Genomic DNA, 13,757 nt, shown 5'->3' on the forward strand with positions numbered 1-13,757 from the left:
GCTGAATCATATCCTGGTGGAGCAGCTTACATGTTCATTATTGAACACGGCCATTACCAAACCCTTCCATTACTCAACTAGTCCGTTATCCAACATAGCCATTAACAAACACACCCAGTATCAAAAACAGCAGTTATCAAACCTGCTGGTTATCAAACTGTCCAATATAGAACGCCCTCCCCACCTAATTTTATTTCCAATCATTCTGATAGAGTGAAAATTGGGCGAGGTCATTATCTCATTGTGGCTTGTGGAATCTTGCTGTATGCAAATTGGCTATCACATTTCCTACATTGTAAAATTGACTACACTTCAAAAGTATCTCATTGGTTGTGAAGTGCTTTGGGACATCCAGAGGTGGTGAAAGGCACCATATAAATGCAAGTCTTTCCTTATTTATATGAGACAGGTGCTTCACTCCAGTAACCTGCCTGTGGTAATCCTCAGGTAATAAGTCAATAAAACAACTTACCTGATATTCTGCATTGCACAAAAGATTCCTAAATATATACACCATATGTAAGTTTTTAATTAGCGATCATATGTAGGTTTTACATTTTAGATATTGGTTCTTTCCGAAATCCTTGACACAGAACTCACATTTGCTCAGCTTTCTGCAGCCCTAGACTAAGTAAATATTGACTGAACTCTTTAAACTGCTGACAGCAGCAAGGGCCTTCACTCATCCACAATGTATCTGCCCCGAGACATGACACCTGGCAGTTTTCAGCCCACTAACCATCACGCACTGAGCGTGGGTGGGGAAAACAAGTCATTATCAACTATCACTTTTTTAACTTACTGTAATAATCTGATTGATTTGTTTATTCCATAATATACCAGGAAAGCCTAAAAGCTTGTTTACATTGGGATCCTGCCCAAAAATATCTTGTGTGCTCAGCACAAAATTGGACACAAAATACAGGAGAGACAGCAAATAGAGGAGGTACAAGAAATAGGGCAGGTACAGGAGATAGAGCAGAAACAGCAGATACAGTAAATAGAGCAGATACAGGAAACAGGCAGATACAGGAGAAACAGGAAGCAGGGCAAAAACAGGAGAAACAGGAAACAGGACAAGTATAGAAGAGACAGGAACAGGGCAGATACAGGAAACAGGGCAGATGCAAGAAACAGGGCAGATGCAGGAAATACAAGAAACAGGACAGATACAGGAGATACAGGAAAGAAGGCAGATACAGGAGATACAGTAAATAGGGGTGATACAGGAGATACAGGAAACAGGGCAGATACAGGAGATACAGAAAACAGGGCCGTTATGGGAGAAACAGGAAATAGGGCAGATGCAGGAGAAACAGGAAATAGGGTAAATGCAGAAGAAGCAGGAAATAGGGCAGGTGCAGGAGAAACGGAAAATGGCAGATACAGGAAACAGGGCAGATACAGGAAATAGAGGAAACAGGGTAGATACAGGATATATAGGAACCAGAGCAGATACAGGAGGTACAAGAAACAAGGCAGATACAGGAGATAGAAAAAATAGGGATGATATGGGAGATACAGGAAACGGGCATATACAGGAGATACAAGAAATGGCAGATACAGGAGATACAGGAAACAGGGCAGATACAGGAGATGCAGTAAGTAGGGATGATACAGGAGATACAAGAAACAGAGCAGATACAGGAGATACAGGAAACAGGGCAGATATAGAGAAACAGGGAATAGGACAGATGCAGGAGAAACAGGAAACAGGACAGATACAGGAAACAGGGCAGATACAAGAGATACAGGAGACAGGGCAGATACAGGAGATACAATAAATAGTGATGATACAGGCGATACAAAACACAGGCCGGATACAGGAGATGTAGGAAATAGGGCAGATACAGGAAACAGGACAGATATAGGAGATACAGGAAATAGGACAGATACAGGAAACATGGCAGATACAGGAAATAGGACAGTTACAGGAGATACAGGAAACAAGACAGATACAGGAGATACAGGAAACAGAACAGATAGAGGAGAAACAGCTTTAGGAGAGACCAGATACAAGAGGTGCAGGAAACACCGGTTAACAGTTCCATCAGTTTACCCCCATCAACTTCCCTGTTCAGTGAAGAGAGCCCCATCAACTCAAGTTTCATCTCATAACTAATGCTTCACATCCTTGTTCTCATCTGAGTAAATCTCTGTTTCTCTCTCTCTTACCCTCTCTTTGTCTCTTTCCTCGTCCTGTCTATCCCTCTCTATCTTAATCTCTCTCCCATGTGTATCTCTTTATCTCACTCTATTTCTTTCTGCCTGTAACAATTTATGTATAGTGCCTTTAACTTTACCCCTGTCTCTCTTTCTCACTTACTCTCTCTAACTCCTGCTCTGCCAATAACTGTATCTCTGTTTCTCTGTCGGTACTTCTTGGTTTGTAATCAACTTATCAGTCCATGTTGTCAACTCATGTGTTTTTCTTTCAGACATACTGAGGACCTCATTGTCACTCCTTTTGCTCAGGTAAGTTGAAAGCTAAACATCATCTTACAGGCTGTCTTGTCTTTCTATCTGCCTCTGTCACTCCACAATGTCTTACAAAAATCACAAGTCAAATAAAAATCTCTTGAAAAGTCCACTTCAGACTATTTGAAGAGGTATTATCATATGTCACTGCAGGATGGGGCTGTGAATCAGGCACTAGCGCCACTGGCACCTGGGGTCACATTCAGCTCAGACGGGATGAAACTCTTCTCTCACTGCTGAATGTATGGATTGTAGATTCAATTAATTTTTTCTTTTTGAATTCAGTTCTAGTGGAACGGCATAAAAAACAATCACCGACCTTCACTAATTGGTGTTCTTAGAGTGTTCACGTTGGGCAATGTGAGAAATGGGAAATCATAGACAAGAACAGCACAGAAAGAGGCTATTCGGCCCTTTCATTTGGGTAACAGGGTCATTTGAGACCGCAGGGAGTGGTCATCCCTGCCCTTTTGCAAGTCGTCCTAAGCCCAAGGTAAGAGTCCCATGCGCAGGGTTACGAGACAGTGGAATCAGGGAATTTTTAGTAGTGATGGCAGAAGAATCTCGAAGGAAAGTGGTTGCTTACAGGCAGAGGATCTTTTGGGAAGAAGACATATTTCTTTCAAGCACTCATGAAGGAGGCTATGGGAAAACACCTCATGTATTTTTTTCCCTAGTCATATTGCTCATGGCTGACAGAGTACAAACGCTTAGTGCTGGCTCTTTCAAAGAATTATCCAATCAACCCCAATGCTCTTCAAAAGAACTATCTGATCAATGCCCTATTTCCCAGTTTCCCTTTTCAAATATTTATCCAATTCCCTTTTCAAAGTTATTATCAAATCTGCTTTCACATCCCCTTTGGGCAAAACATTCCAGGTCACAACAAGTCACTGTGTAAACAAATTCTTCTCATCTCCCTCTGATTCTCCGGCCAGTCACCTCAAACTGTGTCCTCTAGTTACCAACTCTGCTGCCATTGGAAACAACATTTGCTTATTTACTGTATAAAAACCTCTCATAATTATGAAAGTCTCAATTAAATCTCTCTTTAACCACTTCTGTTCTAACAAGAACAATCCTTATCTCCACATACCTGAAGTCCCTCATCCCTGGTACCGTTCTAGTAAATCTCTTCTGCACCCTCTTCAAGGACTTGACATCCATCCTAAAGTGTGGTGGCCAGAATTGGACACCAATACTCCAGCTGGGACCTAGCCAGTGTTTTATAAAGGTTTAGCAGAATATCCTTGCTTTTGTATTCTATGCTTCTGTTTATAAACCCAAGGATCCCAAAGGCTTTTTAACAGTTTTCTCAACCTGTTGTCATGCCAAGAAGGTGCGAAGAAAGAAAAAATCTTTAAAATTTGTTTCTCTTCCATATTCTCTTGTTTAAATTCTGCTTTTTTGAAATGGGCAGTATTGTTGGGCTGATGAAATAGCCACAGCTGATCACGTGATGGTAGTTCTAGAAGATTTTCAGCAGTTCCAATAGACAAAGCTAACTCATCATCCTCCTGGAATGTGACACCCCTTGCAATGTATGAACATGCTGGCCAAGCCAACACAAAGGACTAGCAGATGGGATGTCTGCCCTAGCCAGCTCTGAACAAAGGAAGAGCTATTGTGACTCCTCATCTCCAACGTTGTGCTAATTGTTCCACAGTTATCTGCTCAAGTTACAATGAGTTTTAAAAGGGGTCCTTAAAGTACATTGTTAGCTTTATGGCTGGACCTGAAACCACCCTGTCATATGACTGAGATTTGAGCTGTTTGAATTGCTTTAATTATACAGCTTTTGGATTCTGTCTTCAGTTGCTGTTTAACCTCAGAAGGAAAAACAGGACTCCAGGCTGTCTCTGTCAAAGCCTGATCTCCAGAAAGAGCCCTGTATTTTGCCTACAAAGTGAACTAATTTCCAAAATACAAGAACACTGCATCTTCAACTGCCTCAACCTGCAACCGAGCTCCTAGGAAAAAGAGCAGGAATTCTGCCAGACAAAGCCAGCTGAAAGAATCTTTATTGGGCATTGACTTACTGAGCTCTATTCATGTGAATTAAAGCCAATACCTTTTGGTTATTTTTTGTAACTCGAAATTTGTAACTTCTTTCCTCTTCTTTCTCTGCGTTTCTACCCTGTATGCTTGGGCGTGTGAATGTGTTTCGCGATCCCTTCCTTGGGTTTTGAATGTCTTAAAAAATCCTTGTTTTGTTTCACTGTAAAGAATTTGCTGTGGGGCTATTTTTGACATTGGACTTCATAAACTGGGCCTTGAGAAACACACCAACGCCCCATTTCAACAAGGGTAAAGAATAGTAAGGGAAACGAATTAAATTGAAAATTAAACTTCCGCTGTCACGGGCAGAAGAGGGGAACAGTAATGCTAATTCAGTTCACCTCATCCTCTTGTCTGTGACACTGTCCTGCTATCTTTAAATGTGTACATACACACCCACGTCTCTCTGTTCCTCCTTCTCTTTAAAATCGTATCATTTAGTACATATTGCCTCTCATTCATCCATCAAAAATACATCACCTCACATTTCTCACCTTCAATTTTACCTGCTATATGTCATCCACTTCACAATCTGTCTATGTTCTCCTGAAGTTTAATGTCCTTCTCACTGTTTACTGCATTTCTGAGTTTTATGTCATCTAAAAACTTTGAAATTATGCTCTGTACGCCCAAGTTAATATAGGTCAAAAAGGGCAATGGCTCTAATACCAACCCCTGGGGAACACCACTGTACACTTCCCTCCAGCCTGAAAACATGTGTTCGCTGCTACTCTCTACTTTCTGTCCCTTAGCCAAATTTGTATCCATGCTAACATTTCCTCTTTAATCCCACAGGCTTTAATTCTGCTGACTGATCTTTTATTCAGTACTTTGTCAAACACTTTTGAAAGTCTGTATATAAAATGACTGGCTGTCACTCATTAATGTCTATTTTTCCAAGAAAAAATTAATTTTGTCCAGATTATGGTCTCTCCCACTGGCTTTTGGCTGTGGCCTGAAGTTGCAGCTGTGATTGCCTATCCCCTTTCTTAATCAGGGGTGTAACATTTACAATCCTCCAGTCCTCTGGCACCTTGTCGGTTTCTAAGGATTGGAACTTTGTGGCCAGAACCTTGCTTTCCTCGATAACCTGGGGTGCATCTGATCAGGTGCTTTTAAGTGCTGCCAATCTTTTGAGTACCCCTTCTATTTTTATCTAAACAAATTTCTCTCCCCCTGCTCCTTTACCATGACATTGGCAGCATTTCTTTTGCAGAGACAGATGCAAAGTATTAATTTATACCTCACCATGTCCTCCGCCTCCACAAAAAGTACTCATATTGATCTTTAATCAGCCCCACCCTTCCATTGACTACCTTTTCACTCTTTAAATGTTTATGAAAGACTTTAGTGTTTGCTTTAGTGTTAGCTGCTATTTTTTTCTCATGCACTCTGTTTACCCCTCGTTTCCTTTTTCAGTTCTCTCCTGAACTTCCTGTATGCTAGAATACGTAATGCATAATTCTTTTAGAATACATTTATCATAAGCCTCCTCTTTCTAATGCATGTTAACTTCTATGTCTAGAGTCATCTAGGGAGTTCTAACTTTAAATTCTCTTCCAGCCCCCCTTAAGGACGTGTTTAATATTTGCCTAAACTATCTCCTATTTGAAGGCCTCTGATTGCTCATTTGTTGTTTTACCTGCTAATCTTTGATTCCAATCCACCAAATTAGCCCTCCTCCAGTTTAATATCTCCACCTTTAATTGCTCCTCGTTCCATTTCATAACAACTCTAAGATTAATATTATCAGGGAATTGTTACAGCACAGGAGGTGGCCATTTGGCCCATCATGTCTGTGCCAGCCCTACACAGGAGTAACTTACCTAGGGCCACTCCACCCACCCCTGCCCCAACTTCTCCTCATAGCCCTGCACTTCTTCCTTTTCAGATAATAACCCCTCTTGAATGTCTCAATTGAACCTGCCTCCACCACACTCTCAGGCAGTGCATTCCAGACCCGAACCACTCACTGTGTGAAAAAGTTCCTTCTCGAATTGCTTTTGCTTCTTTTCCCAATTACCTTAAATCTGTGCCCTCTCATTCTCAATCCGTCCACCAATGGAAACAGTTACTCCCTATCTACTCTATCCAGATCCCTCATGATTTTGAATATCTCTATCAAATCTCCTCTCAGCCTTCTATTCTCCAAGGAGAACAGTCCCAACTTCTCCAATCTCTCTTCATAACTGAAGTTCTTCATCCCTGGGACCATTCTCGTGAATCTTTTCTGCACTGTCTCCAATACCTTCACATCCTTCCTAAAGTACAGCGCCCAGAACTGGACGCAGTCCTCCAGCTGAGGCCGAACCAGTGTTCTATACAAGTTTAACATTATTTTCTTTTATATTCAATGCCTCTATTGCCAAAGCCTAGGATACTGTATGCTTTGTTAACAGCTCACTCGACCTGTCCTGCCACCTTCAATGATTTATGCACATACACACCCAGGACCCTCTGCTCCTGCACCCCCTTTAGAGTTGTACCCTTAATTTTATATTGTCGCTCCATGTTCTTCCTACCAAAAGTAATCTCTTCACGTTTCTCTGCATTGAACTTCATCTGCCATTTGTCCACCCATTCCACCAACTTGCCTATGTCCTTTTGATAGTGTCCACACTATGCTCCTCACAGTTCACAATGCTTCCAAGTTTCATATCATGTGCAGATTTTGAACCTGTGCCCTGTACACCAAGGTCTAGGTAATTAATATATATCAGAAAAAGCAAAGCTCTTAACACTGAACTCCACTACAAACCTTCCTCCTGTCTGAGGTCCATTAACCATTACTTTGTTTCCTGTAACTTGGCCAATTCCATGTTGCTACTGTCCCTTTTATTCCATGAGCTATAACCTCGCCCACAGGTACAAAGTCTTCATTTAATACCTCAGCCGTGCCCTTTGCCTCAATGCGTAAACCTCCTTTTTGGTCCCTAATCAGCCTCACTCCTCCTTTTACCACTTTTTAAACTATTCATATGTCCATAGAATACTTTTGGATTCCCTTTTATATTAGCTGCACTTTATCAGACGCCCTCTGGAAGTCCATGTACACCACATCAACAGCATTGCCCTCATCGACCCTACATGTTAACTCATCAAAAAATTCCAGCAAGTTAATGAAACACGATTTGCCCTTAACAAATCCATTATGGCTTGCCTTAATTAACTCGCATTCACTCAAGTGGCTATTAATTTTCCCCCAAATTATCATTTCTAGAAGCTCCCCCAATGCTGGGGTTAAACTGACTGGTTTGTAGTTGCTAGGCTTATCTTTACACCCTTTTTTGAACAATTCCCCAGTCCTCTGGCATCACCCCTGAGTCTAAGGAAGACTGAAAACCTATGGCAGTGCTTCTGCAATTTCCACTTTCACTTTTCTCAGTATTCTTGGATGCATCCCATCCAACCCTGGTGCTTTGTCAAATTTAAGTACAGACAGCCTATTCAATGCCTCCTTATCAATTTTAAGCCATTCAAGCATCTGAATTACCTCCTCTTTCATCATGACCTAGAATATCAGAAATCACTTGTTATCAACTTCATTGATTTCAAGAAGGCTTTTGATAGTGCCCATCGGCAGTCACGCTGATACATTACACAACAGTACGGCATCCCAAAGACACCTTCAAAGCCTTTTTCTGCAACTCCAGATGCTGCATCAAGACCAGCATGAGCCCCATGCACTTCTTGAATATCATCGCAGCAAGGCTGCATTCTCTCCCCATTCTTTCTCCTCTTGATTATTGATTTCATCATGAGGAAGGTGATGGTGGGTGCAGACCATGGCATCCTATGGCAGCACCACCATGGTTGAAGAACCTGGGTTTCACAGACGACATCACCTTGTGGCCGAAGAATTGCGCATACTCCAAGGCATGACCACCAGTCTTGAGAGTAACGGTGCCAATGTTGGCTATGCATCAACCGTGAGAAGACCAAGACAGTGATGGCTGGATGACAACAAGGCCATCCCATCACAATTGGGCAACAGAACTTGGAGGACATCGAGCACATCCCCTACCTACGGAACAACACCTCCAGGGAGGCCGATGTAGAAATCGATGTCCACACAAGAATTGCCAAAGCAGCAAAGGTCACCTGGCGGCTTCACATGGTCTGGGCATCCAACCCCATCAACACGGCCATAAAGCTGTGACTCTACATGTCCAAAGTAGTACCAGCTGCAAACTTTGCCAACGAGACATGGAAGAGAACAGCAAAGGTGATGTAAGTTGGATATCTTTCACCAGCACTGCCTACATAAGATCCTGGGCATCACATGGAAAGACAGCATCACCAATGAAGGAGTGCTACAGAGGAATGGTCAGAGGCGCCCGTGGGACTTCGTGACAGAGAGAGGACAGAGACTCCTGGACATCCAACCTGGCAGAATGGCAGTAGAATGGACACCACCAGGTAGAAGGGAATTCGGGCCCAGACAATGAAGACCTGGGCCTCGTCACGGTGGGAAAGGGGCTGTAAAATGTGGCAAGCCATTCTAAACTCTGTTGACTTTGGCAGGGCTGTAAAATTCCACCCCTGGTGAAATACATTTAAGGAGAACCGAAAAGAGCAGGACACCACCAGGGCTGGAGCAAAAGAGTAAGTAAGTCATCATGACCTCTGCAGCATCTTGTTCCTTGGTAAAGGCAGGTGCAAAGTTTTCATTTAATACCTCAGCCATGCCCCCTACCTCCATGCATAAACTTCCTTTTTGATCCCTAGTCAGCCTCAATCCTCCTTTTACCACCTTTTTACTATTCATATGTCCACAGAATGCTTTTGGATTCCCTTTTATATTAGCTGCTAGTCTCTTTTCATACTCTCTCTTTGTTTCTCTTATATGCTTTTTCACTTCCCCTTTGAACCTTATGTATTCATTCTGATTCTTGGTTGCAGCAACTCACCAAGGATCCTTTGACAGCACCTTCCAAACTGTGATCTCCATCACCATAAGAGCAGCATATGCCTGGGAACACCTGCAAGCCACACGCCATCCTTGGAATTATATTGCCATTCCTTTGCTGTCGCTGGGTCAAAATCCTGAAACTCCCTTAACTGCACTGTGGGTGTACCTACACCACATGGCCTGCAGCCATTCAAGAAGGTGGCTCACCACTACCTTCTCAAGGGCAATTAGGGATGGGCAATAAATGCTGGCCCAGCCAGCGATGCCCACATCCCATGAATGAATTTTTTAAAATTATCCACATCTGGCCTAAGCACATTTTTTCTTCTTAATCTCCATCTCTTTTGTCATCTAGGGAGCTCTGGATTTGTTTGCTCTGCCTTTCCATTTTGTGGGAATATACCTTGTCTGTGCCCAAACTATCTCTTCTCTAAAGGCAGCATTATGATTGCTGTTCCCTAAAAGTATCCCAGTTGAAACATGCTCCACTTCATTCCTCAGAATTATATCTCCCACTGTTTCCTTCCTCGCTGAATTGGAAACAGTAATCAAAACAGTTCTCTTGTATCTATTTCAGAAGCTACTGCCCGTGTTTGCCCTTTACCATTTTATCCCTGTCTATGTTAGGATGTGAAGTTCCTTGTTTTCACGATTACATATTTTTTTTGCAATTGGGAAATGCCTCAATGGTTAAGTAGGGGTGCTGTTCTGAAGTTGGAGAGGAGACACATTTTGGGAATGTATAGAGGGAGCTTTATTCTGTATCTAACCTATGACATAACTGCCTTGGGATTGTTTGTTGGAACACTGTTGGAGGAGATTTACTCTGCATCTAACCAGTTGTTGTGCCTGCAATGGGATTGTTTGATGGGACACTGTAGAAGGGCCCTAATTCTGTACTCTTTTTCTATTCATTCACGGGATGTGGGCTTCGCTGGCTGGGTCAGCATTTATCGCCCATCCTTAATTTCCCTTGAGAAGGTGGTGGTGAGCAGCCTTCTTGAACCGTTGCAGTCCACATGGTATAGGTACACCCACAGTGTAATTTAGTACCTAAACCATGCTGTACCTGCCCTGGTAGTGTTTGAGGGAGACAGTGTAGAAGGAGCTTTACTCTGTAAAATACCTCGTGCTGTATCTGCCCTGTGAGTGGTGGGGAAAGTATAGAGGGAGCTTCACTCTGTATCTAACCCCATGCTGTATTTGCCCTGGGAATGTTTGATAGGTACAGTGTAAAGGGAGCTTTACCCTGTTTCTAATCCATTACTGTACATGCCCTGGGAATGTTTGATGGGGACAGTGTTGAGGAACCTTTACTCTGTATCTAACCCCGTGCTGTACCTGCCCTGGGAGTGTTTGATGGGGACAGTGTAGAGGGAGCTTTACTCTGTATCTAACCTATGCTGTACCTGTCCTGGGAGTGTTTGATGGGGACAGTGTAGAGGGAGATTTACTCTGTATCTAACCCCGTGCTGTACCTGTCCTGGGAGTGTTTGATGGGGACGGTGTGGAGGGAGCTTTACTCTGTATCGAACCCCGTGCTGTACCTGTCCTGGAAGTGTTTGATGGGGACAGTGTAGAGGGAGATTTACTCTGTATCTAACCTATGCTGTACCTGTCCTGGGAGTGTTTGATGGGGACAGTGTAGAGGGAGATTTACTCTGTATCTAACCTATGCTGTACCTGTCCTGGGAGTGTTTGATGGGGACAGTGTAGAGGGAGATTTACTCTGTATCTAACCCCGTGCTGTACCTGTCCTGGGAGTGTTTGATGGGGACAGTGTAGAGGGAGCTTTACTCTGTATCTAATCCCGTGCTGTACCTGTCCTGGGAGTGTTTGATGGGGACAGTGTAGAGGAAGCTTTACTCTGTATCTAACCCCGTGCTGTACCTGTCCTGGGAGTGTTTGATGGGGACAGTGTAGAGGAAGCTTTACTCTGTATCTAACCCCGTGCTGTACCTGTCCTGGGAGTGTTTGATGGGGACAGTGTAGAGGGATGTTTACTCTGTATCTAACCTATGCTGTACCTGTCATTTATCTATTGCTTTCTCTCTTTCTGTCTTCCCCTCAGATCCTGGCGAGTTTGCGCAGTGTGAGAAACAACTTCACTGTTCTGGCCAACACTCAAGGACCCCCTAATAAGTGAGTACCAGGCACCTGTTGCTTACATCAAATCACAGTACAGGACCAGTCACAGACCAATCACAACACTGCTGTTCAGTCACCAATTAGTTAGTGATTCACTGAAGAGAATCCATGAGAACTTCTCACAACCCAATCACAAGTTTAGACACGTGTCCTGTCTCTTATCTATGTCCTGTCACAGATTATGTAGAGTCCCATTGATACTACAGGATACAACTGGCTATTCAGCCCTATTGGTCAGTGTTGATGTTTATACACCCACGAGTTTCTCCCAGTGCAATTACCGATTTCATATTTTTCTTTCATCCCCAGCTTTCTCATATCCTCATGTATTCATGAACCCTCCCCTTAAACGCAATAATGTTACCTTCAACCACTTCCTGTGACAACTTGTTCCACATTCTCAGTACTCTGTGACTTACATTTCAGCATTGGCCACACTTCAAAAGCACTGCTTTGGCTGAAAAACACTTTGGAACATCCTGTGCTGTGAAAGGTGTTATGCAAATAAAAGTTTGTTCTTTCTTTAAAAGAAATTTCTCCGAAATTCTTTATTTGATCTTTATAAAGATTACCTAATATTTACGCCCCTTTGTTGTTGCAAGTAGAATCCGTTTCTCCACATTCACTCCACTGAACCCCTTCACAATTTTAAAGGTTCCCCATCAGGCCACCTCTCAGCCTTTTCTTTACCAGGCAGCCTCAGTTTTTTTAGAAAGGTGCCAATTGTTACTGACTAACCCGAGTTAGCAGCTGGAAAATGAACCTGGTGGCTCCTGGTCCCTGTGCACCAAGCACACACATGCTTGCTTCCAATCTCCACGCGATTATCTCAATCTCCTGATCTACTCATGATGGAACATTGGCAGCAGCCCTGGAGAAACAATGAGAACAGTTGTTACTTTGGAGGATTAGCTGATCCCCAGCTGAAGAATCCCAGCCAATTCCTTGCCAAAGAATCCTGCTTGATCTTGCCAGTGAACCCCAGCCAATTCCTTCCCAGCAAATACCCCCGCTAAGGAATCCTAGTTGATCCCCTGCTGGTCAATTCCAACAGATCCACAGAGGGGGAATTCCAGTGGATTTCCAGGGATTTCTCTCAGGCTGAGATTTGGGTTGGTGGTCTCTGATGCTGGAGAAACCTTGAACAGGCTTTAACCTCTCACTCTGCTCTCCCTTGGTGCTGTGGCATAGTGCTTGCTAATGTCCTCCTGAGCGCAGCATCAGCCTACACTAACTGGTGCCAATGACAGTGAGAAGCGCTGCAGACACTGAGGCCCAGATTTTCGTGGAGTCAGAATTTAAAAATGGCAGGCAGGACATGATTCCTGGATTTTTGCCCCCATTCCTAATGCCCCCAATTTTTGCTGGCGCAGGATGAGGCTGTGGGAAGCAAGCACACTCCCTGCACTCCCAACCTGGTCGGCTCTATTGCACGGGTAGGCATCTCTGTAGAGTCATGCCAGTTTCTCCAAGGCTCATGATTCATTGCCCCTCAGAGGAGTTGTGAACAATAGTATGGATTCGGGAACCTTTTGAAAGGCAAGTTCAAAAGTTCTTATCCATAACTCCTATGCCTCTTCCACGCCAACTCATTGCCTCCAGCAACTCCCCATGGCCCTTCACACTGTATATACCAGCTCATGCACATTCCATGCCCATTCACCCAGTATGCACTATGTATATAACCAATGAGCTTTAAAGTAACAATGGCAAGTGTCAAACTGCTGAGAGGAAAAAAACACCCATTCCCAAATCTTCTTTTGAAAAAAAGAACTGCTGTTCCTACTACCCTGCAAAAGTGTCAATCAGACAGGACATTAAACTACCAATAACAAACATTAAGTCATTGACAAAAGAAATCACATTAAGAATGATTTATTATAACCATTCAAAGACGTCAATCAAGCAAAGTCAACAATTTACTTCGGTTGTAAAATCAGAAACCCCCCCCTACTGAGCTAATGCTTTTATTGATCTAGGCTCACGCTGAAACCACATTATGCATGCATTTTGCGATCTCTTTTGTCAATATCTCAATATTTCTTTGGACAAGATTAAGAGGTGTGAAGTGTTTGAAGCCCCTGTTATTGATACTTTAATGGTCTGCCTGATTGTCCTTTTTATAGAGGTGTAAGAACAGCAGCTTTATTCAAAGAAGGAT

At 43.1% G+C, this 13,757-nt stretch overlaps 1 protein-coding gene across 1 annotated transcript in view; it reads left to right on the top strand.

Moving 5' to 3' along the window:
• Positions 1 to 13,757, top strand: part of LOC121271154 (cAMP-specific 3',5'-cyclic phosphodiesterase 4A-like) — a 559,215-nt gene that overhangs the window by 523,013 nt on the left and 22,445 nt on the right. Inside the window, exons 3-4 of the mRNA XM_041176914.1 lie at positions 2,439 to 2,475; positions 11,520 to 11,590. Coding sequence (XP_041032848.1) covers positions 2,439 to 2,475; positions 11,520 to 11,590 — 108 coding nt within the window. The remainder of the gene's footprint in view (positions 1 to 2,438; positions 2,476 to 11,519; positions 11,591 to 13,757) is intronic.

This window comes from Carcharodon carcharias, chromosome 30 (assembly GCF_017639515.1).
Source record: "Carcharodon carcharias isolate sCarCar2 chromosome 30, sCarCar2.pri, whole genome shotgun sequence".
Classification (NCBI taxonomy): domain Eukaryota; kingdom Metazoa; phylum Chordata; class Chondrichthyes; order Lamniformes; family Lamnidae; genus Carcharodon; species Carcharodon carcharias.